Source organism: Ictidomys tridecemlineatus, chromosome 7, assembly GCF_052094955.1.
Source record: "Ictidomys tridecemlineatus isolate mIctTri1 chromosome 7, mIctTri1.hap1, whole genome shotgun sequence".
NCBI lineage: Eukaryota > Metazoa > Chordata > Mammalia > Rodentia > Sciuridae > Ictidomys > Ictidomys tridecemlineatus.
In genome coordinates this window covers 190436037-190463514 of record NC_135483.1, presented here as the reverse complement: position 1 = coordinate 190463514, position 27478 = coordinate 190436037, and the positions used below count along the sequence as shown (strand labels likewise).

At 44.1% G+C, this 27478-nt stretch overlaps 1 protein-coding gene and 1 long non-coding RNA gene across 3 annotated transcripts; one reads left to right on the top strand and one right to left on the bottom strand.

Moving 5' to 3' along the window:
• Window positions 1–1543: 1543 nt before the first annotated feature.
• Window positions 1544–5086, bottom strand: LOC144365657 (uncharacterized). The gene is made up of 2 exons (XR_013424377.1): window positions 3824–5086; window positions 1544–2983 (listed from the first exon to the last, which is right to left on the bottom strand). It is a non-coding gene; the product is annotated as an uncharacterized LOC144365657 (long non-coding RNA).
• Window positions 3728–27478, top strand: LOC120883710 (nuclear autoantigen Sp-100). 2 transcript variants are annotated; one of them, XM_078018193.1, is made up of 9 exons: window positions 3728–3911; window positions 18033–18189; window positions 19069–19237; window positions 20040–20123; window positions 21596–21664; window positions 21933–22088; window positions 22728–22811; window positions 26003–26107; window positions 26713–27478. In XM_078018193.1, the coding sequence occupies exons 2-9, from the start codon at window positions 18034–18036 to the stop codon at window positions 26973–26975; spliced, it is 1086 nt and encodes a 361-aa protein (XP_077874319.1). In that variant the 5' UTR covers window positions 3728–3911; window position 18033; the 3' UTR covers window positions 26976–27478. The 2 variants fall into 2 exon arrangements, with proteins under 2 accessions (XP_077874319.1, XP_040123929.2); XM_040267995.2 differs by lacking the exon at window positions 3728–3911 and adding an exon at window positions 3975–4115.

The window sequence follows — 27478 nt, the reverse complement described above, 5'->3', positions numbered from 1 at the left end:
GGCTTATTTCTTGATTCCATGACCAAAGTGTCAGCACTTTGTACTTTTTAAAAATTTTTCCAATTTTTTTTTTGGTTGGGTACAGCAATATCTTTCTTGTAAATAAAAGTCCTTTCCCCCCAAACCTGACTGTAATTCTAGAAGTTTCTTTTTTGGGGAGTTTGATGGAAACACACCCCGGGGCCCAGCAGTGTGTTTTCAGAAGCCCTCCAGGTGGCTGAGGGGCACTCTCAGGCTGGAGAGGCCTGGTGTGGACACTCCCGCTGCCCTTCTTGCCACGCCCACTCTCCTGTGCAATGCTGCCTACTCCTAAGGCTTCAGCCTACTCACCAAATCTGAGTGCAGCCCAGACTGGCTTTGTGAGCTCTGAATTTAACAACGCTTATCTGAATTACATCTCTGCTTAGCTATGTGGTAGAGACCTCAAGCTCAGCACTGTAATAAATATTTATGTTCCAACTTGACTGTCATTTTTCCCCCCATTGAACTAGGGTTGTTTACCCTGCCATCTCTGCCAATATACTTTGCCAAAATTTCTTGTTTAAACTGCCTTCTTTGCCTCATCAGCAACTTGATGAGGGCAAGGACAAGTCTGTCTGGAGATGGCTGTCTTTGGAAAGCAGCTGATACTTGTTGAGTGAATCAATGACTTCTGTATTCTCTAATCAGGGTTTGACAAACCGTGGCCCATGGGCTGCATCCAGCCCATCCAGCCACTGCCTGTTTTGTAAATAAAGTTTTATTGGGACGCAGTCACACCCATTGGCTTAGGTGCTGAGGTTGCTTTATGCTACAATGGCAGAGTCAAGTTGTTGCCACAGAGACTTTATGGCCTACAACGTCTAAACTATTTACTATCTAATATCATATAGAAAAAGTTTGCTTGAGGGTCATGCTGGTGTGTCTGTAGAAGGGCCAACCCAGGCACTTTTCTGTGCTACAATTATGTTCTACTCTCTAGGATGTTAGCTTGGCTAACCGGGACTTCAGTTGGCCCCATCACTAGCATAAACACACCTGAGCAAGCACCTGTGTTATGGGGAGAACAAGCTGTGGGCTTGGAATTGATAAACGAGTTTGGCACTGACATCAATCACAATTCCAGAAAGGAGAAGAATGGAGACCATCCTGCCCTGGTGTTTTTCTTTTTTGGTACTAGAGGTCGCACCAAGGGCACTTTGCCACTAAGCTGAGTCCTCAGCCTTTTCTTATTTTTTATTTTGAGACAGTGTCTCACTAAGCTGCTTTTAGGGTCTTGCTAAATTGCTGAGGCTGGCCTTGAACTTGCAATTCTCCTTCCCCACCCTCCCAAGTTGCTGGGATTACAGGTGTGTACCACTGCACCTGGCTCCTAGTTTCTTAACATATCAAATTTATACATTTTATTTTATACATTGTCAGAAAAATTGAGAGAATACCTAATAATCTTACCAGGTATTCCTTCAGTGCATGCTTTCTATTTTATTGACTCATCCCTCCCAGGGTATTTTCTAAGTCTAGGAGATACAGGTTAGCTTGCAGAAAACTGATGATAATATAAAGATTCTTGTTTGAAAACTTTGTAAATGATTCTTTACTTTAACAATGCAAGTGAATTGAAATAGAAAAAATTGATTAGTGTGACAGATGCCATTGATTACTGTCTGGAAGTAAAAATGACTTCAGACGGTTTATTGTGTAGTAGGGGATTAGCCAGTTTTGCTTATATTAGAAAATTCTCTTCAGCCTTCCTTGACTTGAATGACAATGCAAATATCAGTTATTCAATTTCTCCTTCCAGCCAGTTGTAGTATCTTCCTGGTTTCCTCATTAATAAATTAAATAAAAACATGGAAATAAATTCATTTGATATTTTCCTGAAGGTTGTTTCTTTTTTTCTTTTTTTGGCAGTGCTAGGGATCAACCTTAGAGTCTTACATGCTCTAGGCTAGTGCTCTGTGAGGTACATCCCCAGCTACATTTTTTGAAGAGTATAGCAGGAATACAACTCGTTCACCTTAGTGAATTGCTTTGGGGCAGCTGAGCAGAAAGGGTCTCAAGACCCACAGGTTGGGAAGACAGACCTTGTGATGTTTCACAGGGGATGGAAGTAGAACATTGTGGTGCATAGCTAACATTCTTCAAAAAGGCCAAATGTAGCACTGATAACAAACTCTGAGATCATCACAGTAAACATTTTTCCAGTAAAATATGTGGAATTTGTAAAAGTCCTGGTGTTCATGCTGGGGAGAAAAATGCTAAGATTTTTTTTTGTTGTTGTTGTTACTTGGGATTTCAATTTTGGAGGATTGTGGCATGAAGTTCTCTTGTTTACGCGGGCCGCTGTCCTCTTCACGTGGCAGGAGAAACCAGAGCACCTCCAGGCACTGCTGGGCTCCACCCAGGTGCTTGGCTAGACCTGGCCATGCTCTAGTCAGACGTGATTTCCTGGGGCCAGAGCCCTACGCCCTGTTAGTTATGGCCATCAGTCTGAGAAGACACCCCTCGTTCCGTATGTGGCACCCCTCCTGAGTGCACAAAGTCTTTGCATCTGATGCAAATGGCACATTTCATAGAAAAATCTTCGCAGCACCGGTTGCCTCCAGGGCAAAGTCAGACACTCTGCATTGATTTGTTGGGCTGCTGCAGGCGGGGAGGCGGTCTGTCCCCTGACAACATTCACTTTCAAAACCCACTTCTCCATTTAGAAGATGACTGTCCACTTCCCCCGTAACTTCTGGCTTTCCCTCTAGTCCATCCTCCACTGAGAAGCCCTGGGAAAAGACCCTGGCGCAGTGAGAATCCACTGGGTAAGCTGTGGGCCAGCAGCTGCGGGCTCTCATGGAAGTGGGCCAAGGGGCCCCAGGTGCCCCTCACTGCTCTGCAGTTTCAGCCTCTCCTTGTGGCGGGGAAGCTGAGGTGCTCTGTGGGGGAGGCTCACTTCAGGGCGATGCAGTCCAGGGGGAGAATCCAAGTGGGCAGGGATACATGGCCTTGGGGATTCCTAAATGTAAGGCAGATCTCAGAGACCCAAGGAAATAGAAAGCTCATTTTCCCACTAAAAATATGGGCTTCCTCAGAGTCTGAACTCTCTCTGTCTAGACTATATACCCAAGTGTGGGCACAGGAACTGCCCAATATGGAGCTCATCGCACACACCTATTCCTGATGCTATTCCACCCTTAGTTAGGAGGAAATAATGGCACTTATAACCTTGATTTTGCAGTGTTTTGTTAGAGGTTGGAGAAAGGAATTCTATTTTCCCAGGATGGGCAGCAGGATGCATTACAAGAGGAGGTATTACTAGACACAGGTGGAGTGTCCCAAATCTGAAAATCCAAAACCCCAAATGCTCCAAAATTCGAGACTTTTGAGAAGTTGAAATGAGGCCTCAAATTTAAAGCTTCACTCTAACCTCAAGCCACTGTCCCATCAAAATAAACACTGAAAAATACTGTGTAAAATTAACTTCAGGCCAGGTGTACAAACTACAAATAGAACATAAATGAATTTAATGTTTAGGCTTGGGTTCCTTCCCCGAGATATCTCATTAGGCACACACAAATATTCTAAAATCTTAAAAAAAATCAGAACGGAAACACTTCTGGTTCCAAATATTTCAGGTAAGGCCTATTCAACCTTACTTCTAAGGGGGACTGTGCCATAACAAGTTCCTGCCACCAGAGGGTACTGTACACTTTCTGGCGATTCGGAGAAAGAAAAGGGGTACTGAAATTCTGCGGGGAGAGAACCATATAGTACAATGCAAATTTCAACTAAGGTTTCACTTACTAACATTAGAACAACAATAATAAAAAAAATTCCACCACGACGACGTTCTTACTTTCATTCTGCTCTGCGTGCTCCTGCTGATGAGAACTGTCGCCAGGCGGAAGGCTGGGTCGGGTTCCAGGAGGATCCCCGGACATCAGGTTGCTCCTGGGGAAGTGCTGGGAGGGTGTGGGGGCAGCAGCGGGTGGAGGGGAGGGCAGACTCCCTCCACCCTCTGAGGGTTGCATTACCGAGTCTATGAAATAAACGCGCAGCTGGCAGGTGAACAGCAGCTTTAAAAGGGACATAAATTTAGCTGGGTGCCGTGGTGCACGCCTGTAATCCCAGTGACTCGCGAGGATGAGGTAAGAGGATCACAAGTTCGAGGCCAGCCTGGGCAATTTATTAGGCCCTAGGTCAAAAATAAAAAGGGGTGGGTAGCTCAGTGGTAAAGCCCCTCTGGGTTCAACAATGAAGTGAGCAAATTTATTACCTGCGAATAGGAAAGAAAGAGACCATCTCAGACCGGCGAGAGGAGACAATTTGTGACAATACTATCCAAAGGGATGACAATCTGTGACAAAGCTCATCGGACTGTGTGTTGACTTCTTGTCTCCCCTGGGGGCGAGTTAATCTTCCCTGATGCTAGTGAACTCCTTTTGGAGGCTCTGTCTTTGGGCGGAAGGGGGCCGGGCGCAGCCCCTCCCTCCTGCAGTCGCTGTTTTGCTGGGGTCTTGGGCTCCAAGGGACGAGTGTACCCGAGCGGCCGATTTGCGCGCTGCATTTCCTGGGCTCCGAGGGCTCGGGGTGGGGGCAGTGTACCGGCTGCGGGGAGGAGCCTGCGGCAGGTTCGGTGCGACGCGGGGCTTCGGCGGCGGGTCCCGGCCCCAGGCTGGGCGGGGAGGAGGCTGCAGCCGGGACCGCGGGGTCGGAGCCGGGCAGCCCCGGAGGCTCCCCGCCCTGGGGGGGCACCGGCGCCCGCCCGAGTCCCGCGCCCGGATTGCACCGGCCGGATCCTCCGTCGTCGGGAAAGGGACCCGCGGCCAGGACTCCCTCCCCAGTGGAAGAGCCAGGAACCAGGGCCGGCGATTGCCTGGTCACCCTCAGTCCTTTCCTGGTTTAGTTTTCGGTTAAATCGTTGAGTCTCAGACCCAAGTGTCACTGCACTCAGGCGCCCGGGCGTGGCCAAATGGAGGGAGGCCCGGTAAGGCTGGCTTGAGGCCTGGCCCAGCATCTGGCCACCACTTCTTCTGTAAGAAGCTCAGTTGTGCCTCCGGGAAGGTTCTGGTGTTTGTGACTCATTGGCTGCGAGCTCTGGCTCTCACTAAGCCCAGACTTTGTCCCTGCTCCAATGACTTTTGTGTTGGGTTGTGCCCAGTCTTTCGTTCTGTATTGGCTCTCCAGAGAGCGCCACGTGATGACCTAGTTGGAATAATAGATCTGAAGCCACGAGTTCAAATAATGAGTACCCTCCCATTATTATTATCATTATTAATTGTGATGAAACAGACACAATATCATTTTTCCATCAGTATGATATTTTTACCCTTATATTATCATCAGGGACATAAAATACTTTCCCCAAGTGGTGTGACCATAATCACTCTATTTCCAAAACTATTTTCATCATTCCCAATATAAATTCTCTACCCAATGAACAAACAGCAGCGTTCCCCCTCTCCTGCTGTGGTCCTCTGGAAACCTCTGCCTGTCTTTCGGTTTCTGTGAGTCTGCTGTTCACAATAACTCATGTCAGTGGAATTACACTTTTGTCTTATGTCTGGCTTATTTCATTTGGGCTAATGTTTTCAAAATCTATCCATGTCATAGTACATGTCAAAATGTTATTCCCTTTTACAGCTGAATAGTGTGCCATTGTATTTGCCACTGAGTGCTACTATAAATATGGGTATGTGATATCCATTTGAGACTCTGTTTTCACTTCTTGTGGATATACACCAAGGAGTAGAATTGCTAGGTCATATTGTGGAGGACTCGTATGCTCAAAACTGAGAAACATTGCTGAAAGAAATTAAAGAAGGTCTAAAAATGAAAAGATAACCCATATTCATGGATAGGAGAATTAAAATTGTTAAGATGTCAATACTATCCAAAGTGATGAACAGATGCAATATAATCCCTATCAAAATTTCAATAGCCTTTTTCACAGAAATGGAAAAGCTGATTCTCAAATTCATATGGAATTACAAAGGTTCCTGAATAGCCAAAATAAACTTGACAAAGAATGAAATTGGAGTCTCACACTTCCTGACTTTGTTAATAAGTCTACAGTAATTAAAACACTATGGTACTGGCATAAAGACTAACATATGGACCAAAGACATGGAATAGAGAGTCAGAACTAAACTCTTTGTGGGGTAGGATAAAGGGAATTGAACTCAGGGGCACTCAACCATTGAGCCACATCTCCAGCCCTATTTTGTATTTTATTGGAGACATGGTCTCAGTGAATTGCTTAGGGCCTGGCTGTTGCTGAGGCTGACTTTGAACTCTTGATCCTCCTGCCTCAGCCTCCCAAGCTGCTAGGATGATAAGTGTGTGTCCACCATGCCGGCTCAGAACTAAATTCCTATATATATATATATAATTGGTCCGTTTTCAACAGGGATACTGAGACCATTTAATGGGAGATAGAAGAGTCTTTTCAACAAATGGTGCTGGTAAAACTGGATAGTTACATTAAAAAAATAATAAAATTGGATCCTTACCATGAAAACTAACTCAAAGACCTAAGCTTAAGAGCCAAAATACAGAACTCATAGAAGAGGACATTTGGGGAAAGTCTTGGAAATGATACCAAAAGCACAGACAATCAAAGAAAAAGTAGCTAAATTAGACTTCACAAAAATTAAGGATTTTTGTGCATCTAAAATTAAGTTGACATGTGTTATTTTGTTTCCATTTTAAAAAATTTTAGCCATACAGATGTGAAATGATATCTCATTAAATTTTGATTTTGATTTCCCTAATAACTAATAGTGTTGAGCATTATTATATACTTGCTGATCATTTGCATACTTTCCTTGCAGAAATGTCTATTCATATCCTTTGCCTATTTTAATTGCGTTGATATTATAATTATTTTTTGAGTTATAGGAGTTTTTTATATTTCTGTATATTAAGCTCTTATCAGATATATGATTTTTAAACATTTTCTTTTTACTCTCTTAACTTTTCCCTTGCTAAAGAGTTGCATGAGTCTCTTATGTACTTTGGGGCTTAGTGCTGTAGGAGTTATGTGGCTTCCAAATATTTTCTTCATTCCTCAAGTTGCCTTTTTCCTCTTGGTGAGCATTTCTTTTGCTGTGCAGAAGCTTCTTAGTTTGATGGATCCCATTGTCAATTTTTTTCCTCATTGCTTGTGCTTTTGATCTCATATCTGAAAAATCACACGAATAGTATGGAACATTTCTCCTATGTTTTCTTCTAGAAGATTTGTAGTTACACTCAGAAAAATAAGGAATTATATCCCATCTATGTATGATATATCAAAATGCATAAATGCATTCTACTGTCATGTATAACTAATTAAAGCAAACAAAAACATTAAAAGACCCTTTAAACACCTTTGAGCTGATTTCTGGGTGTAGTGCAAGGGGTGTAAGTTAAGGGTCCAATTTCATTTCTTGCATGTGAATACCCAGTTTTCCCCTTTATTGAAGACTCTATCCTTCCTCACTGTGTATTCCTGATGCCTTTATTGAAACTCAGTTGACTGTATGTGTGGGGTTTCAATTCTGTGACTTTCTGTTGTGTTCCGTTGGTCTATGTTTATATTTTATACAAGTGTCATACTCTTTGAATACTGTAGCTTTGTAATATAATTTGAAATCAGGAGGTGTGATGCCTCCAGCGTTGTTCTTCCTTCTCCAGATTGCTTTAGCTATTTGGGGTCTTTTGTGGCTTCATATTAATTTTAGGATTTTTCTTTTGTTCTATAAAAAATATCATTGAAATTTTGATAAGGATAGCACTGAACCTTAGATTACTCTGGATAGTAAGGGCATTTTTAACAATATTAATTCTTCCAATTCGTGTACACAGGTTATTATTATTATTCCCACTTATTTGTGTCTTCTACAATGTCTTCCGTCAATGTATTATAGTTTTCATTGTACAGATATTTTACCTTGTTGGCTAAATTTTTTCCTATTTTATTCTTTTTGATTCTATTGGAAATGGGAGTATTTTCTTACTTTTTCAGATAGTTTATTGTTTAGTATATAGAAATGTAACTGTTTTTTGTATGTTGATTTTGCATCCTAGGATTTTACTGAAAGCATTCATTAATTCTAAGTTTCTTGGTGGGGTCTTTAGGATTTTCTATATAGATCGTGTCATCTGTAAAGAGATAATTTAATCTTTCAAAACCTCGTTCTTAAACTGATTACCTTTTTTTCCCCCATTTCTTTTTATTTCTTCGAAAGACTTTCTGTTCCCATACTGAATTCTGAGATTTTTTTTTTTTTTTACAGTATTGGGGATTGAATCCAAGGGCACTTTACCGCTAAGCTACATCCCCAGCCCTTTTTCTTTTTGTGAAACAGGGTCTTGTTAAGTTGCCCAGGTTGGCCTTGAACTTGTGATCCTCCTGCCTCAGCCTCCCAAGTACTGGGGATTATAGTCCTGTGTCACTGGGCCTGGCCTCAAGATTTTTAGCTACAAGTTAACAAATCCTTTGATTCAAAGTGGCCTCAATGGGCTGGGGATGTGGCTCAAGCTGTAGCGCGCTCGCCTGGCATGTGTGCGGCCCGGGTTCGATCCCCAGCACCACATACCAACAAAGATGTTGTGTCCGCCGAGAACTAAATATTAAAAAAATTCTCTCTCACTCTCTCTCCTCTCTCACTCTCTCTTAAAAAAAAAAAAACAAAAACAACACAACAAAAAAACAAAGTGGCCTCAATAATGAAATATGATAATGAAATATGAATTAGCTTTCGTAATGGAAAGTCTAACAGGAAGGCAGAGGTTTCAGGGTTGGATGGTCTGAGGCCCAGTGAGGTCTTCAGGCCCTTTGGGTACTTTCTGTCTTTCTGCTCAACTTCATCCTAAGCCTGTGGGTTCCCCTCATGGTCATGCTAGGAGCAACTGGTGGCAGTTGACTTGTTTGGAGCCACAGGAAGAAGTGTGACTCAGTTCACACAGAAACTCCAGGAAAACCTGTTGTAGCAACTCATTGGTCCAGACTGGCTTAGTGACCACCCATGAGCCAGAGGATGGAAAGGCAGAGGGCTTACCATGACTGGCCTGGACGGGCCTGGGCAGAGGGGATTTGGAGTCGCTCAGAATGCCTTCTCTCTTTGAGCTGAATGCTCTTCACCTAGGCCTTTTAATCAATTTCCTTAGCGCTTAGGTTTGTGTTTACTCTCCTGAACCTTAACCAAGAGTCTGATTTGTCTATTATACAGTAAGGATCCTTGTGGCTTTGTAGCTAGTCATGGATACATCCGTGACACGGTTGGATCTGGAACAATAACCGGTTCCTGCAAGTTATTACCATAGTTAGCCTCTTCCAAGGCGGGAATGTGGCCTCATAAGAGGAGGGAAGATGGGAGTTGAAATTAGCTTTACCCTCGACACCCACCATGGTCCTCGGGCCTCACTGGACTTCCAAGGAAAGGACAGACCAGTAGAAGTTGAGATAGTGGGGTTTGGAATGCCATGCACCCCAGCTCTCAGAGCCTGAGGGTCAAAGGCAGAGACTTTTTCTCAGGGAGGGGTCTTTGGACACTGCCTGGGCCTCAGGAGGGGTGCCTGCAAGAGCTTGGCAGTACTTGGGGCAGACCGCCAAACTAGTCCTTCGGCGGGACCCCGGACTGCTTTTGTCATAAGAATCCCTGGCATTTCTTTAGCTCTCCAAAGTCTGAGAACCAATCCTCAGGGGTCTCTGCTGCCCTGTTTGGAGCTCAGGAAAGCAGCAAAATCAAGATGCAAAAACAAGCTGTGGTGGAAATTCCCTTCCACTGACCAGTGCCTAACCTGCAACCAACCTCCATCAGTTACGGTGTCTAGTTCCCCATCCAGAGGGGGCTGACCCCTATATTTGACCTGCAGCTGCCATTTCAGGGTGAGGTGCTGACAAGGTGGATCTGGGCCTAAGTGAATCTGTCGTCCCTCAGGCTGTGAGTGGCACTAATCACGGAGCCTTCACTCCTGCAGGGTCCTGGCCTTGTGGATCCCCTCCTCTGTGTCTCAGCTGGGCAACCAGGTTCTTATGTCGTGGCTGTAGCTAGAACTCTGTCTAGACCATCCCTCACTTCAGGTGACAGGTCCCAGCACACCCACCAGGGCTGGAGGGGGCAAGTCTGCCAGGGGGTGAGAAAGCTTGGAGTTGCACCCAGACTTCTATTGGCACTGGCCTAAGCCTGGCTGTCATCGAGGGAAGGCAGAACAGACAAGCTAGCTGTCACTGCTCTAGTGGCCTGGGAGGGGGCTGAAGCTGCTCTTGGGAGTCAGGAATTGCAGTGAGCTCAGTGTTGTCATGTCAAGGAAGGCCTTGGGGACCAAATCTCATCTGATCATGAACGACTCTTCTCTCTTAAAGTTCTTGAGTGAATCGGAAGAATATAAAAAGGGACTTTCAGACAGGAGAACTCAGTTCTGGTGTATGATGAGCAGCCAGTGTAGGATACTGCGATGCAGAACCCTCTGTTCCTGGACTAGAATCAGGTGGTCCAGGATCAAAAGGGCTTCTCCTGAGCCACGTGAGTCCTACGCCTGCCACCAGGCATCTGGGGAACTCGGACGGCTTTTGCTCTTGGAGTCAGGGGAGTCTTTTGAACCCACGTGGGCTATTGTCTGGCTCAGAAGTGGCCTAGACCAAGGCTGGGGTTGGAACTGGGTCTGGCCACTGGGGTGGAGGAAGGAGAAGAAGAGGAAGAGGATTGGGGAGGAAGGGAAAGAAGAAGAGCAGAAGGGGGGGTGGGGAAGGAGGAGAAGGGAGTGGCAGAAGTGGTGAGGTGGCTCAGGGCCAGGTCTCCCTGAGGTCCACTTGTCCTGTGATGGCTGGGAGCAATGACCGCAGAGCCCAAGAGAGGTAGGTCTGCTAAGGAGACAGACCCTGCCTCAGCTTGAACTTTATGACACAGAGATGAGAAGGAGGGGGGAGGGGGGAGGGCGATGTACCTGCAGCACCTGTAGACGCAGTCTGCCACCCCCTGGGACAGATGTCCTCATGGATGGCCTGGAATCTGTTCCACTCAAATTTGTGTGAAGGAAAAAGCCAGCCAAGGCCGGGGAGGACCGAAGGGCAGAAGTCTCTTCCCCCACATGTTCCACTTTGTGGATGGGGAGCCCTTGTCTCTGGGATACTGTTAGCAGTTTGTAGAGATTGGATTCAGTGGGACATCGTTTGGAAAACACTGCAGCAGAGCATGTCTGACGCCAGCCCGGCCTCACCTGCTCCCCCTCATCTCAGACTCTGGGTCCACACAGCCTGTCTGCCCCTTGCCTCGCCATCTCTGCCCCGAGATCCTGCCCAGATGTCCTGCACCTGGTTTTATTTCATGTCCCCACTCTCATTTGCTTCAACGGATCTTTATTCTGTGATATTTTCAGTATTTAAAAGAGTCACATTAAATCCTCAAGAGAATGTGTGACCGAATCTTCGTGCGCAGGTGTAAATGTAGTTGGATGTTTGTGAGTCCACCTGGCCCCTTGGGGTGTAGAGGATCTTGGTTCTCATCCCATGGGTCTATGGTCTGCGGTCCCTTTGTGAGCATCTCTACTCTCTGCCTAGCTACATTTCCTGTTTTTATATTACCGCAGGTGAGAGTTTTACAAAAACCACATAACCAGGGGCTCCAGTTTCATCAGTATTTTTCTCATAAGCCCCACCCACTGTACCTTTAGGTGCCCACCCACTTCTCAACCCCAAAGCTGAGGCCATGTGTTTTATATTTTTGTTATGACAGAATCCTCCTTCAAAATCTGTTCTAGTGATACTACTCTGGGGGAAAAAAAAACCACCCCAAAATGTAGTGTTTTAAAACTACAAAACTGTTCATTTTGCTCTGTGTCTGTGATCTGGGCGGAGCTCAGCGGAGAGGATGTTTCTGCCCTGTTTCTCCTGGTGGCTGGGTTGGGCTGGACGCTGTCTTGAGCCCTGGGCCTGCAAGCTTAGCACAACATCACTTCTATCATATCCTGTGGGTCAAGCAGACACAGAGTCCAGATTCCAGGAAAGGGAACATAAGCCTCACCACCGTATTTATGAGTCAAAGAATCCTGGGGGCATGTAAAAGCCACATCCTACTTTTAATAGGCTCACTGTCTTACCAGATTGGCCCTGCCTTTGGCCTTTTTTCCTTCTCTCATGATCTCCAGAATCTCTAAGGACATTCTTCCCACTGTATAATGTAGAATACTTTAGATCCTTCAGCCTTGTCTCCAAAGTCAAGGTCACAATGTACCTGGCCACCGGCAGGCCTGAGAGAAGCTTGGGAGTTTCTGGCTTTCCCTTCCCCCCCTTGTGGTCTCTGCAAGGGGAATTGACAAAATGGAGACCTAGCTCCTTCCAATGTCAACTCTGCCACTCCCCCTAGAAATGACTTTGGTCCATTTTGTCCAAATAAACTTTAGGCCCTCTTTCTTTTACATACGCACAGGGTCCCGTGTTTTCTGTAGACCCCTTGCCATTGGCCTTCTCCTCCTCTTCACTGGACACTGAATTCCCCGCCCCTCCCCAGGCCCCGTGACTCTGACCCTGAATGTCCTCTTCCGTCCCCAGCTTTCATGTTCCCACAAGACTTGAAAAACTTGGAGGTTGAAAAAGAAGGCCAAAAAATACTTGTGACCTGATTTTTAGCATCATAAATTCTTTTACTTCCCTTTTCTATTTCCTGGGAGAGTCAACTTGGGCTTCCTGTTCTGAGCCCTGGTAACCCTGCTGTGGGCTCCAGTCTGGGCCTAGAACACACAGCTCTTTCCCCCAGTGGTGAGTCATCTCCCGTTAGGCTCAGCAGCCTAGAAGGTGGTGGGACAGAAAGCCAGTAGGTGGAGGTAGCGAGCTAACAGAGAAGTCTGTGTGCCCCTCTGTCATCTTTGTCCATGTGGGCTTTCATACTTACTCAGATCCGGTTTCATTCTGAAACTTTGGGCTGGTTTTTACAAATCCAATTATTTATTGTAATAGGAAAAAACTGAGTTAGGAGATATCAGGTAGACGGCGCCGAGTGAGAGCTGCTGGAAAGATGTCACCCACTCTGACTTGTCAACTTGCATTAGAAAACCTTAGTTTCCTCTCTCTTGGTGTAGACCTGGGAGGATAATTGCTGGATCCTAGGGTAGTTTTAGTAGACATTGCTAGTTTCCAAAACGGGGATGCTAAACTCTACTCTATCAGCAATGAGAGTTTCCATTACTGTATTTCTCTCAACATTTGCTATCGTTAGGTTTTTAAAAAAATCCTAATCATTTTGGTGGAAGTATATCAGTATCTCATTGAAGTTTTATTTTGCATTTTCCTAATGTGTGATGATTTATAGCACATTTTCTTATGCTTGTTGTTCATGTAGATATATTGTTTTATGCTGTTTTGCATGTATTTTAAAAATTGGGGATTGTTTGTATATGCAGGTTTCAGGACTTTAATTCTTCAGTATAAATACCAAGGAGTGGTACAGGTGAGTCATATGGTGGTTCCATGCCTAGTCTTTTGAGGAACCTCAGTATTGATTTCCTTAATGGTTGTACTAATTTACAATCCCACCAACCATTTAAAGTGTTCTTTTTTCTCCACATTCTCTCCGGCATTTACTATTGTTTGTATTCTTTTTTAATATAATCTTTATTCTAATTTGTTATATTTGAAATCAGAATACATTGCAATTCATATGAAACATATAGAGCACAATTTTTCAAGTCTCTGGTTGTATACAAAGTATATTCACACCATTCTGCCATTCTGACCGGTATGAGATGGAATCCCAGTGTAGTTTTGATTTGCATTTCCCTAGTTGCTAATGATGTTGAACATTTTTTTTCATACATTTGTTGGCCATTTGTAGCTCTTTTGAGAAGTGTCAATTTAATTCATTTGTCTACTTATTGAGTTATTTGTGTTTTTATGTTGTTTTTTGAGTTTTATATATATATATATTCTAGACACTAATCCTTTGTCAAAAATGTAGCTGGTAAAAATTTTTCTCCCATTCTGTAGGTTCTCTCTTCACATTCCTAATTGTTTCCTTTGCTGTTCAGGAGCTTTTAAATTTGATGCCATCCCGTTTATTAACTTTTGGTGTTGCCTACTGAGCTTTAGGTGTTCTCTTGAGAAAGTGGTTGCCTGTGCCTATATGCTGGAGTGTGGACCTTATGTTCTCTTCTAGGAGTTGTGTAGTTTCTGGTCTAATTTCTAGGTCTTTGATCCATTTTGAGTTGATTTTTGTGCAGGGTGAGAGACAAGGGTCTAGTTTCATTCTCCTACATATGGAAAGCCAGTTTTCTCAGCACCATGTGTGGAAAAGACTGTCTTTGCTCCAGTGTATGTTTTTTGTCACCTTTGGCAAGAATCAGATGACTGTAGATGTGTGGGTTTGTCTCTGTCTTGTATTGCTTACCATTGGCCTCTGTGTCTGTTTTCGTGCCAGTTCCATGAAGTTTTTGTTACTATAACTTTGTAAAATTTGAAGTCAGGTATTGTGATGCCTTTAGCATTGGCTTTTTGGCTTAGGATTGCTTTGGCTATTCTGGGTCTTTTATTTTTCCAAATGAATTTTAGGACTTTTTTTCCCCCTACTTCTGTGAAGAAAGTCATTGGTATTTTGATGGAAATTGCATTGAGTCTCCATATTGCTCTTGGTAGTTTGACCATTTTAACCATATTAATTCTGCCTATCCATGAGCATGGAAGGTCTTTCCATCTTCTTGTGTCTTCTTCAATTTCTTTCTTTGGTGTTCTCTAGTTTTCACTGTAGGGGTTTTTCACCCTATTGGTTAGATTTATTCCTAGATATGTATGTATATATATATATATATATTTTTTTTTTTGAGGCTATTGTAAATGGGATTGTTTTCCTGATTTTTGTCTTAGCAGATCCATTGTTGGTGTATAGGAAAGCTATTGATTTTACTATGTTGATTTTGTGATCTTCTACCTTGCTGAATTTGTTTGTTAGCTCTAGCAGTCTTTGGTGGAGTTTGTTTTGGATTTTCTAAGTATAGGATCTGCAGACAGTGATAATTTCACTTCTTCATTTCCTAACTTTATCCCTTTTATTTCTTTCTCTTGCCTAATTGACCTGGTTAGAATTTCTAGCACCATGTTGAATAGCAGTGGTGAGAGTGGACATCCTTGTCTTGTTCTAGATTTTAAAGAAAATGCTTTCAGTTTTTCCCCATTTACTATGAGGTTGGCTTTGGGTTTTTTTGAAGATAGCCTTCATGTTGTTGAGGTAGGTTCCTTTTATCCCTATTTTATTCTTTTTTTTTTTTTTAAATCATGAATGGGTCCTGAATTTTGTCAAAGGTTTTCTCTGCATCCACTGAAATGACTAAGTAATTTTTGTCTTACTTCTATTTAAGTGATGAATTACATTTATTGTTTTGTATATGTCAAACCATCCTTGCATCTCTGTGATAAAACCAACTTGACCATGATGTACAATCTTCTTAATATGTTGTTGATGCAATTTGTTAAGATTTTATTAAGAATTTTTGCATCTAAGTTCATCAGGGATAGTCTTTAGTTTTCTTTCCTTGAGGTGTTTTTATCTGTTTTTGGTATGAGTGTGACACTGGCTTCATAGAATGAACTTGGAAGTGTTTTATCCTTTTCTATTCCATGGGATAATTTGAGGAGCAGTGACATTAGTTATTCTTTTAAAAGTCTGGTAGAATTCAGCTGAAAATCCATCCATCTGGTCCTGGGATTTCTGTGTTGGAAGGTTATTACTGCTGATAGCTCATTACTAGGTATTGGTCTATTTAGAGTATCTATGTCTTTGTGGTTCAATTTTGGTAGGTCATCTGTGTCTAGATATGTATCCATTTCTTCTAGCTTTTCCAAATCATTGAAGTATAAGTTTTCAGAATAGTCCTCCATGATCCCATGGATTCTGTGATGTCAGTGGTGATTTCTCCATTTTCACCTCTAATTTTAGTAATTTGGCTCCTCTCTCTCTTTCTTTTGGTTAGTTGGCTAACAGCTTATCAATCTTGTATATCTTTTCTAAGAACTAACCCTTTAATTCATTGATCCCTGTTATTGCTTATTTATTCTCAATTTCATTGATTTTGGTTCTGATTTTCATTATTTCCTTCCTTATACTGGTTTTGGAATTGGTTTTTAAAAGTTTCTCTCGCCAAATGTTTTGTGACTTTCAGTATTGGGATTTTACACATCTTTTGTTAGGTTTATTTTTATTCTTGATGGTTCTGTAAGTGATATTGTTTTTCTATTTTTATTCCATTTCTTAATTTGCTAGTATCTAGAAACACAATTAATGTTGGTCTCAAATCCAGTTACCTCTCTAAAATTACTAATTAATTCTTATAGTTTATTTAGAAACTCTTTAAAAATTTCTGTAAATAATGGTAGTTATTAGGTTTATTTTTAAAAGTTTCTTTTTATTTTTTTTAAGTTGTCAATGGACTTTATTTTATTTATTTATATGCAGTGCTGAGAATCAAACCCAGGGCCTCACACATGCTAGGCAAGTTCTCTGCCACTGAGCCACAACCCCAGACCTAAAAATTTCTTTTCCTCACCTATTATATGGGCTAAGATTTACAGCAAATGTTAAATGAAAGAGGTGACAGTAGACATCTTTGTCTTGTTCTCCAATTGAATGGAAAGGATTTACCATTTCATATTTAAGTATAATGTTTGCCATTAGGTTTTTTTTGTTTGTTTGTATGTTTGTATACTTAAGATTCATAAAGTTATTTTCCATAATTTTTCTGGGAGTTAAAAAATCTTGAACAGATATTGAATTTCAATTGTTGAAATTGCTTTTTCTGGATCAATTGAAGTTATCATGTTTTCCTCCTTTCTTCCTGTCAATGTGGTGACATACATTTTCTGATTTTTAAAAGCTAAAAAATTCTTGCTTTCCTGGAATAAGTCACACTTAGTCATGACATATTATCTCTTTTACCTGTTGCCGGATTTGAATTGCTAATGTTTTGTTGGCGTTTTTTCATCTATGTCAATGAGAGATATTGAGATATTATATATATATATATATATATATATATATATATATATATATATATTGTAATGTCTTCATCAGTTTTTTTGCATCAGGATTATGCTGTGGTTTTATATAGCAGTGTGTTTTGTTTTCTTTATTCATTGAAAGACTTTGAGTAAGTATGATAATATTCTTCCTTAATTGTATGTTTTGAACAACTTGTGAGTGAAGTCATCTAGATTGATTTTTTCTTGGCTGGGAGAATCATCTTGAAATGTTTTTACTTTTGGTGTTTTTATTAGAGCATTATATTGTACATAATATTGAGGTTCATTTTGACATAATCACACAAGCATGGGTATAATTGGCTCCACTTCAGTTTCTAGTAATTTCCCTTCCCTCTCCTCCTCCAGCCCTCTGTTCTCTTCTCTACCATACCTATCTTCCTCCTATTTATTTATAGTATTTTTAACATTAGTGATTTATAAATGTACAGAAATGTGAGATTCAGTGTGGTATATTCATATTGTACACGGCATAACTTGGTCAATTTCATTCCTCTCTTCCTGTCCTTCCTCCCTCTTTCTCAATCCCCTTCCTCTGTTTCCATAGGATGCCCTATTTTGGTCTAGCTTCCACATATTAGAGAAAATATTTGACCCTTGGCTTTCTGAGTCTGGCTTATTTCACTCAGCATGATTTTTTCCAATTCCATTTACTTATCAGAAAATACCATAATTTCATTCATCTTCATGTCGGAGTAAAACTTCATTTTATGTATCTATTCATCTGTTGATGGGCACATGGGCTGGTTCCATAACTTGTTATCATGAGTTGTGCTGCTATAAACATTGATGTGCCTGTGTCACTATGTTATGCTGATTTTAGTTCTTTTGGTGATCAGATGGTGGTTCCATTCCAAGTTTTTTGAGGAATCTCCATAGTGCTCTCCAGAATTTGCAGTTCCACCAAGAATGTTGAAGTGTAAATAAATTTCCCCACACATTCTTGCTGGCATTTATTATTAGTTGTATTCTTGAGGATTGCCATTCTGACTGGAGTGAGATGAAATCTCAGTTGAAATCTTGATTTTTTTTTCTATCATTGTATTTTTTTTTCCCTCAGGATGTTTGCAATGGTCAAGAATAAGGAGATATTTTGTGATATATTTTTCAACCACTTCAAGAAAAATAAAGTGGAGATAGCAACTGCAATAACAAAGCTGTTTCCTTTCCTAGAGGGCCTCAGAGACCGATCCTTTATCACCGAACAAATCTATGCTGTAAGTGAGTTCATTACATCACCCCACAGTGACCCAGTCCCACATTAATTCCTGTTTGGCTTCGTGGATTCAAAGCTTAGTAGGTCACTCACTGGCTGAGACGCCTTTTATGCTTTGTGTGGGAAGACTCCTTTATCTCCGTCACCTGACGAGGCAGAAGATGACAGAACAAGAAGAGGTCATTACAGGCACCTCTGTTTCTATCCAAAACTCTTGCCTGAGGCACAGGTGGGGGTGGGGATGGATGGCAATGGTGATATGACTCAATGAAATTCATAAGCAAGGTTAAAATAATCAAGAGCTGCATTTTACTGGATTGTTCACATGTGTTCAATAAAATACTGAGGGAATTTGTGCCATGATAAAACAGAATCATGCCTTGCTATGGTCTCCTGCAAGGTGTTTTAATTTTGTCAGGTGATTCTGCAGCGTTGGGGTTCAATAAGCTTGGTCAGTGGGCCCTCCTGGCGACATGGAGGGGGAAGCCATCTCTTCCCTGTGGGACTGTGCCCTTCCCTTTGTGTTCTTCACAGCAAGGGCAGAGCCCCCTCCCCACTCCTTAGAGCACTCCAGGACTTCTCATACCCAAGATGGGGTGTGGGTGGAGGATGGGGAGGGTCCCGTGATTGCCGCGTTGTCAACAGAATCACTACAAATCCATTCTTGGAACGTCCTAGGCTGGATGAGAATTTGAAAGTCAAGAGACAGGGCTTACTTGTTCTTTTAAAACAGGTGATCAAATATTCAAGAAGTTCTAAAATATTACATGAAAAATTAGAGTCTATTGCACTGAGAAAATAGAGCTTCTATGTGATGACTTCCTCTGTTTGACTTCAAAGCTATGATTTATAAACTTTTTCCATTGATTTTTTTTGAAAGGATTCTCAAGAAGCCTTTAGAAACTTGGTTCCTGTAGCCAGAGTGGTGTACCGTGTTCTTGGCCACCTTGAGAAGGTGTTTGATTGGTCACTTCTACAAACCCTGTTCAGCAAAGTGAACCTGAAGGAGTACCCTGGCTTAATACAGATTTATAAAACCTTTGAAAATGGTAACGAATTCTCTCCTCTCCCTTTGGTGTCCAGCGCTACTTTTCATTCATTCACTTAACAAGCATTCATGAAAGGCTGGCTGTGTCCCAGGGCCTGTACCGGGCAGTGTGAACCTAACTAGTCTGGTGTCCTGGCCTCCCCTCATTGACCACATTCCAGGCTCCTGGTTAAGGCAATCCGGGACATTCCCCAGTGTAGGGGCTTCACTCCTGCTCTAGCTGCCGGAGTCCTGCCTTTGCTGCTGGGACCTGGGCCTCCCCTGTATTTCCTTCCCACATCCTCTGTTAGGTCTCTTTGGGATCTTTTCATTCTTCTTACCCAATGAAGCCCAAACTCTCTCCTTCTCTAGCTCCATCTTTAAAGCCATTGACCTTTTTCTTTCATATAGATCATATAGATCTCTCTAGGACCTTAGGCTTCTTCAGAAATCCCTGTTTCTTCCCTAAGGTTTGGACAATTCATAGGAATGTTCCGTCTGTAGAATTTTAATTGAGATAACCTTTCACTCCTTCCTGACCATCGTGTCGGGCTATCAATTATTCATCATTTTCCACTACTTCACCATCCTTAAAAACTGAGAGGTTCATCACCTGCAGGATTTCAGTGGTTTTGTTTCTTCCCTTGGCTGTCCAAGAGGAAGGGATAAAGTATTTTGAGTCTTGAGCCATAGAAATTGAGAGTTACCAAGGGTTAGGAACTCCCCACTGAAAAATACGAATTCCCAGGTGCTCCCTCCGAGTAATTGTGAGGTGATATTCCCGATCTCCTGCCTGAAAACTCTGTTTATTCCCCTCTGTTCAGTGTTCCAAGAAAAATATGTTTCCCAGAGAGGAGACCTGGAAGGAAGGCCACAAACGTCCATCACTCAGCCAAGCCGTGAGCAAGGTACTTAGGACCGAGTACAAACTTGGTTTTCAGGTTGACTAAGAGGAAAAGGAGACCGGGGACTAAGCTGGGTGAGGAAGGATGGATGCTGCGGGGGAATCCAGGGGAGGTGGTGAAGGTAGATGAGTGTTGATTTAGGTTGATTCCAAAATGGCCTGACTCCGTGAGGTGGCAGAGAGACTTTCTGTCCAATAGTCTGTGGGTGGGGTGGATGGGGAATCTGATGAATGACGAGTTCGAGAGTGCCTCCGCGGGAAGCTTCCAAGGGCTCAGAGTAGGGGCCTATCAAGATCAGTGTCCAAGAGGAGCCCTCGTGATGGCAGGAGAGACTGGCATAAATGTGGCAGCTGGGCTGGGGGGCAGCTCAGAGGTGGCCTGCCTGCCTAGCGCTGCAGGGCCCTGGTTCAACCCCCAGCACCCCCGTAGGTCAACAGTGAAACAAATGAACAAGTCAATAATGAGGTGGTTGTTGTTCCAAAGCAGGAATGCTTCCGAGAAAAGCTGACCCAAAGAGAGACCCAGGGAGGAAGGGGCAGAGGTTTGGGGAGAGGAGAGGGTGCTTGAAGAGAGAGAAGCGGGAAGGAGGGGAGAAGTGAAAGGGAGAGAGTGAAGGACGCGCACAGGAAGGAGGTAGAGAAGCTGGCTCTGACTGAGCCCACCCCGGGCTTTTGTGGATTCTGTGCTCAGGCCGCCGCTGGAGCGTTATCACTTACTGTCCTCTGGTCCGATGAGGAAGTTGAAATCTGGAGGGACCATGGACGGTATTTGCCTGGGGTCAGATGAGCAAGGGAGAACCCGGGCATTCTGAACCCAGAACCTGCGTTCTTAGCCCCATGCTGCTGCCCGGGTTGTCTAATGAAAAAGGCAGAAACATGAAACCAAAGGGAAGAGGTGCAGACAGAAAGATAAAGGAAACAGAGGATGCCGGGAGAGGGAGGAGTGAGGCAGACCAGTCGCTGATCCCCACTGGAGGCCACCAAGGAGGAGGCAGACCAGTCGCTGATCCCCACTGGAGGCCACCAAGGAGGAGGCAGACCAGTCGCTGATCCCCACTGGAGGCCACCAAGGAGGAGGCAGACCAGTCGCTGATCCTCACTGGAGGCCACCAAGGAGGAGGTGCAGGCTGTGCCAGGAGGCTGTGGTGTGGGACAGCGGGAACCAGGCGGCCAGGGCTTCTAGGAACTCAGGTAGGGCCAAGGGGCAGGACAGCTGGAGACAAAAGCAGGCCATCTCCAGGTGCCAGAGTAACTCACAGAGGACCCTAATGAGGGGGCCCAGTGAGACCCTCAGACAGGGCTGCAGCTGACCCAGACCCCACTCTCAAGACTGAAGTCAGGAGGGAACTTCCAGCTCCAGATGAATCTGGATTCACACTTTGAGGGGTCTCTACCATCTGCATTGTAAAGACAAAAGAGAGAATGGCAAAACCCATCCTTCAGTTTCTGAGATCAACTTCTAATTTCTTTCCCTAGGAACAGGGGAGAACATGTTTCTGCGAAGACTGACCTGGCCACAGCACTTAGATCCCTCGTCTTACAATGGTCTGTTGCTGTTGCCTCTTGTGGGACCCTTTGCTGTCTTACTCCATTCTGGAATGTTCTGTGAGGCTGCTTCCTTGCGTGACTGATTGCCCAGAACTTTCAACCTTTGCATCTGTAGCTTCTCCAAGTTCAGGACGTAAACAGGAGGGTCTTGAGCCTCTGAGTTACCTAGGAAGGATTCTGGGCCTAAATAGGTGGTTAACTTATCAATGTATTAAAAATTTTGATTTTGATTCATAATGTCACAATGTCATATTTATGAAACCAGAATGTCATCTAGGAGCCATCCTGTTTGGAACTAGAACTAGAACCTCAGAACCTGTCTGGGATGTAAAGTCAAAGCGTATAAAGACAGAACAGCCTATCTGCAGCCCAGAGAAGGCTCTTGGAACTCAACAAGAAAATTATGACTGTGCCCAAGCAGGTAAGGCTGATGATGTTCTGGCACATACATGGTGACCAGTGGAGGGCACTGTACTATAGTCAGGAGCAGGGGCCGAGTCGCATGATCAGTGTGAGCCCCAAATGACAGCAGGAGAATGGACCAGTGTCCGGTGCAAGGAGCCAATGACATAACAAAAAAGAATACCTTACAATTCCTGAAGGGAGGACAGAAAAAATCCCAGAGACAGAGAAAATAGGATTGGAGACTGGAATAGAGAACGGGAGAGTTTGGAGGAAGGGAGTTGGCAACGGAGGGTAAGGAGCGAGCTGGGACCGTCTCTGGAGGTTAAGGAGAAGGGAAATGGATGGCAGGAGAAGTCAGGGAGAGAGAAGCTGGTGGAGCCCAGGAAGCGAGAGGCTTTCCTTTGGTAGAAACCGCAATGTTTCTACCAATGATCCTGGTTCCTGGTGGCAAATTGAGAAGGAGAGAGAGAGAATGAATCTAACAAGGTGGAACGCAGCAGCTCAGAGCAGGACTTGACCGGAGCCTGGCTGGGCTCCTTGGCGAGGAGTATGTCCTGTGTGGTGTCCAAGTGTCCAACCTCAGAGCCCCGGAGGGTCACACCGTGGTTATTTCTCAGCCGTGGTGCTGGTCACTCCTTTCCTTTGATCTCTTCAGTTGCTGGTGAATTCAGTGCTCTCCCAATGAAGAGAGAGGAAGGGTCGGAAGAGAAGCCCAGCCCCCTGCAGCGAGGCGGACAAGGTAACTGGGCCTGAATCCCACATTTTAAACAACCTGTTACCTGATTAGATCACCGTGTGGAGGAAGAAGAGTCTTTCACCCCAACTCCCTGCACCCCCCTTGGCTGAGAGCCACTGCTGCTGCCCCTAGATGCAGCCAAGCAGCCACACTAGGCTCGTGGGACAAGGCATGGTGAGGGCCGGGCACCACTGCTGCTGCCTCTGCAGCCTCCATACTTGGTAGGGTTGTCATTGTTGCAGTGACAGCCATCCTGGTTCTTTGGCTGCTGAGGCAACGCTGCTTTAAATAGAGCTGCTCACTGGGTTGCCCTCAAGACATTTGCTGGGGATTTTCCACCACCTCCTACAGTGGTGGTGGTGAGCACCTCCCCCACCTCATGACAGCTGACTGCCGAAGACTCAGCACCCATGTGCAAACCCCAGTGCTGAGAGCTCAGAGTGGCACGATGGTGCAGAAATTCTGCATTTAGCAGCTAACTGCTCCTCCTGGAGCCCGCCCCTTTTGCCTATATAAGCTTGGTTTTTCTCATCTTTTGAGTGTTAGTCCGGGAAAGCTCCATCCCAGGTACTACCTCCCTTGTGCTGCAGCAAAAGCCCCATTTAAGTTCATTCAGATGCTTTGATTTTGCCTATTCACGATTTCTATCTCAGACTGCATCCTGGTCGGCCAAGCTGGTCACACTAGGAGCTGTTAACACTGAAGGCTGGTGAGGGGCGTTGCCAGCTCTCGGAGTTGTTAACACTAAGAGCTGAGAGCTGATCCACCAGCAATTTCTATCAGCTTCCATCTTCCTTAGCCAAGTGGCCCCAGTTACATGTTGCCAGCCCAGACCTGTCCTCTCAGCTCCCTCACCTAATAACCTGAAATCTCCCCATGAACCATCTTGCTTGGATGCCTTCCAGAAATCTCAGGTTCAGTGCTACCTTAAAAAACTAGGTCCCCCTCCACCTGATCCTCCTCCTTCTCCTTTGCCAGGGTTTTCTCTTTGGTAATGTGGACAAGTGTCCAGTTTTTCAAGCAAAATCTCAGGAGTTCTTCTAAGTCCTTCTGTCCTCCAGCTTCAGGTCCCATCGGTCACTCAGTCCTGAGGGCGTGACCCAGCAATAACATGGCCATTTTTTCTTTCTGTTGCCGGGACTGTAATGCAAATCAGATTGCTGATAACTCTCTCTTGAACTTCAGCTGGTGGTGCTTACAGAAGTAGGATGTGTTCACGCCACTTTTCTACCTAAACCCCAGTGTCTTTAACAAAGCTTGGGATTCATGGAATGTCCTTCACTAGGCTCCCAAGGCTCAGGCCACACAATCCTTCCTGTTTCCCCAGCCTCGATTCTTTCACTCCAAGAAGTCCTGCTGAGCCCCGTGATACTCCAGTTGCTTCTGCCCTCACTCTGCCTTCTATTTGGATCTGTTTTCTTGGCTTCTTTCCTAATTTGGCGGTCTCCTGCCTACGTGATACTTCCTTCAGAAGCCTCTTCCTGGTTCTCACCCAGGACTGCAGGTTTGCAGAGTGCTTCTCGCTACCTATGAGGCAGCACTCACAGTGCCAAAGTGGTGAGCATGTGCCATCTGTGGTGGACTGTGTGATCACGAGGCAGGGACCACATCTGACCTCTTCCTACTGTGTCCTCTGAACCTAGCACGGGATCTGGTACATAATAAAACCTCAATTACTATTTATCAGGAAATGAAAGTATTCACATTTCAGTACCCTGAAAATTGGACACATATTTTGGTAAACATGATACTATTGATGTATTCATATTGAAAGCTTTACAAAAACAGTTTTAAGGATTGTATTTATACTTAGAGTTGTCCCTCAGTATCAGTTGTTCCTCCCCATGGATACCAAAATCAGGGACGCTTGAGTCCCTTATATAAAATATCATAGTATTTGCCTATAGAAATGCTCCGGTATACTTTAAATCATCTCCAGACAACTCATGATACCTAATACACTATAAGTGCAATGTAGTTGGTTTATTCTATTGTCTAGGAGATAATGATGAGGAAAATAAGCTTATACATGTTGAGTATAGATGTAATATATTTTCCCAAGTATTTTTGACCTGTGTTTGATTGAATCTGAGGATGCAGAATCCCCAAATTGGAGGGTCCACAGTGTATGTAACAAGCTACCTTTGTGAAAATTAAGAATTAAGAACTTAAGATCTTTTTTAAAATTATTTGTTCTTTTTAGTTGTATATGTCAGTAGAACATTTTGACATATTAAACTTACATGGAGTATAACTTCCCATTCTGTGGTTGTACATGATGTGGAGTTACACTGGTTGTGTATTCAATATGAACATAGAAAAGTCATGTCTGATTCATTCCACTGTCTTTCCTATTCACATCTTCCTGCCCTTCCCCTCTTCCCCCCATTTATTGTTACTTGTATTCTTGATGATTGCCATTCTGACTGGAGTGAGATGAGATCTCAGTGTAGTATTGATTTGCATTTCTCTAATTGCTAGAGATGTTGAACATTTTTTCATATATTTGTTGATTGATCTTTTTTCTTCTTCTGTGAAGTGTTTGTTGAGTTCCTTTGCCCATTTGTTAATTGGGCTATTTTTTTTTTTTGTGTGTGTGTGTGTATTTGTTTGTTACCTTTTTTGAGTTCTTTATATATCCTGGAGATTAGTGCTCTATCTGAGGCACAGGTGGCGAATGTTTTCTCCTGTTGTGTAGGCTCTCTCTTCTCATTCTTGATGGTTTCCTTTGCTGTGAAGAAGCTTTTCAGTTTGAATCCATTCCATTTATTGATTCTTGATCTTACTTCTTGTGTTTTAGGAGTCTTGTTGAGGAATTTGAGAACTTAAGATCTTAATCAAGTTGAGAATTAAGTTAGTTATATTAATACATCAAGTTTGGCCAAGATAATTACCAGTAAGTAAATGAGTGTAGCAGGTAAAGGTGAAAGAGGGGAAAAAAAACATGCAGAGTTCAGTGTGAAAAGGGAAGCACTTGAGAAGGTGGGACAGAAAGCAAGGTGCAGATGGAGTGGAGATGAGGCCAGGAGGTGAAGTCGGCAGTAGAGTCATCCCCTGGCATCAAGTGCAGGGAGAGGGCAGGATACCACGCGGCTTTGCATTTATAGTGTATTAGGTATTATGAGTTGTCTGGAGATAAGCGGCTTTTTAAGGGGGACAGATACAAATTCTTTAAGAATCACTCTTTGTTGTAGGGGCAAGGCGATGCAGATACGGGGATCTGGTGCCCACTTCCCTTGTGAGTCCGGAGGACCAGCAGAAGGCAAGGACCGTGCAGAGCCAAGTGGACGAAATCATAGGTAAGACTGACAGGTCACCTGGGACCCTGTGAGTGACCCCAAAGGTGACCGCCTGGGCATGTCGTTGGAGGCCAATCAGTGGCCTGGGGAGCAGAGGATGAATGCAGAGAGACCTGGACTCTGGCGCTCAGTGCAGAGAACTTTGACTCAACAAGGCAAGTTTGTGGGGAATGAGAATGTACGGAGAGACCTGCGAGGGGCGGGGAATAGCTAAGAGGATATATATCGGCAAGGATGCCAGGTGTGTGCGGGGTAGAGGTGTGAGGATAAAGAAGGGCAGAAACAGGAGGCACCCGACAGGGGAACATAGAGGTGGAGAAGACAAGGGAGTGGGAGCTGGCAGAGGCCAGGAAGTGGGTAGAGACAGCTGGAAAGGAAGAGGAGAGTGAGGGAGAGGGAAATGGAGATCAAGACAATCAAGGCTGGCCAGTGGCCATCTTGGCGTGCAATGGCAGAAACCAGAAGGATCAGCTGGAGCCGAGCCATTCCTGCCTCACAGTCACCCAAGCTTCTGAGTCTTCTCCAGTGTCCCTGTGTCATGGGTGTCCAGCTGCGCTGGCTTCTGAGTCACACTATCATCCCTCACAGACTCTGTTTCTCTGCAGTTATCAGCAGCGAGGACTCGCAATCCAGTGACGAGGAAGAGCCCCAGGTGTCTCCCGCTCAGCACCAAGGTGCAGGATGCAGGCGGGTGAGGAGGGCGCGGACCTCTGCCCCGGACTCCAGGATCTCAGAGCTCCTGCTTGCTGGTGCACATGGCTTGGAGGGCACTACCAGCCAGGGCCCTGCTAACCCTGGGCGCCCATTCTTCACCCTTGCCTCGGCTGGCCCTTTGGGAAACGTGGGAAGGCAGGGCGGTACTCCCTGACTGCACGTCTGAATGTCCGCGTAGAGACAGGATGTGTGCTTCTGTTTTACACCTTTTTCCTTCTCATGGTTGTACATATGATAGTATAAGGAAAATTACATAATTTGTCTTTGTCTCCAGTTCTTGACCCAGGTGGTAAAACCTCTGGAATTTCTAGTGAGAAGAGCATCTTTTAAAAACCAAGCATATGATTACAGGGTTAGATCTTTCAGCCCCACTTCTCGACCTCTGGAGAGAAGAGAGGAATGGAAGATTGAGTGCATCAACAATGGCCAATAATAAACTGTCAGGTCTGCACAATGACAGCTCAGAAAAGCCCCTGAACAATGGGGTTCAGGGGCTACCTAGTTGGTGAAGTCACCGATGTGCTGGGAGCTGAAGAGAGCATGTACCTCTCCTTCCCCTGCCCCCCCGCCCCCACTGTCTACCACACACATACCTTGCTCTACCATTTGGCTGTTTCAGAGTTGTATTCTTTATAATAAAACTACAATCACTTAAAA

Bases quoted from the DNA above. Each gene is read 5' to 3' on its own strand.
- LOC120883710 (XM_040267995.2), top strand. The intron at 21,665-21,932 runs GTCTGTTGCTGT...TTATGAAACCAG, and splicing joins AGATCCCTCGTCTTACAATG to AATGTCATCTAGGAGCCATC. The intron at 22,812-26,002 runs GTAACTGGGCCT...TCTTTGTTGTAG, and splicing joins CCTGCAGCGAGGCGGACAAG to GGGCAAGGCGATGCAGATAC.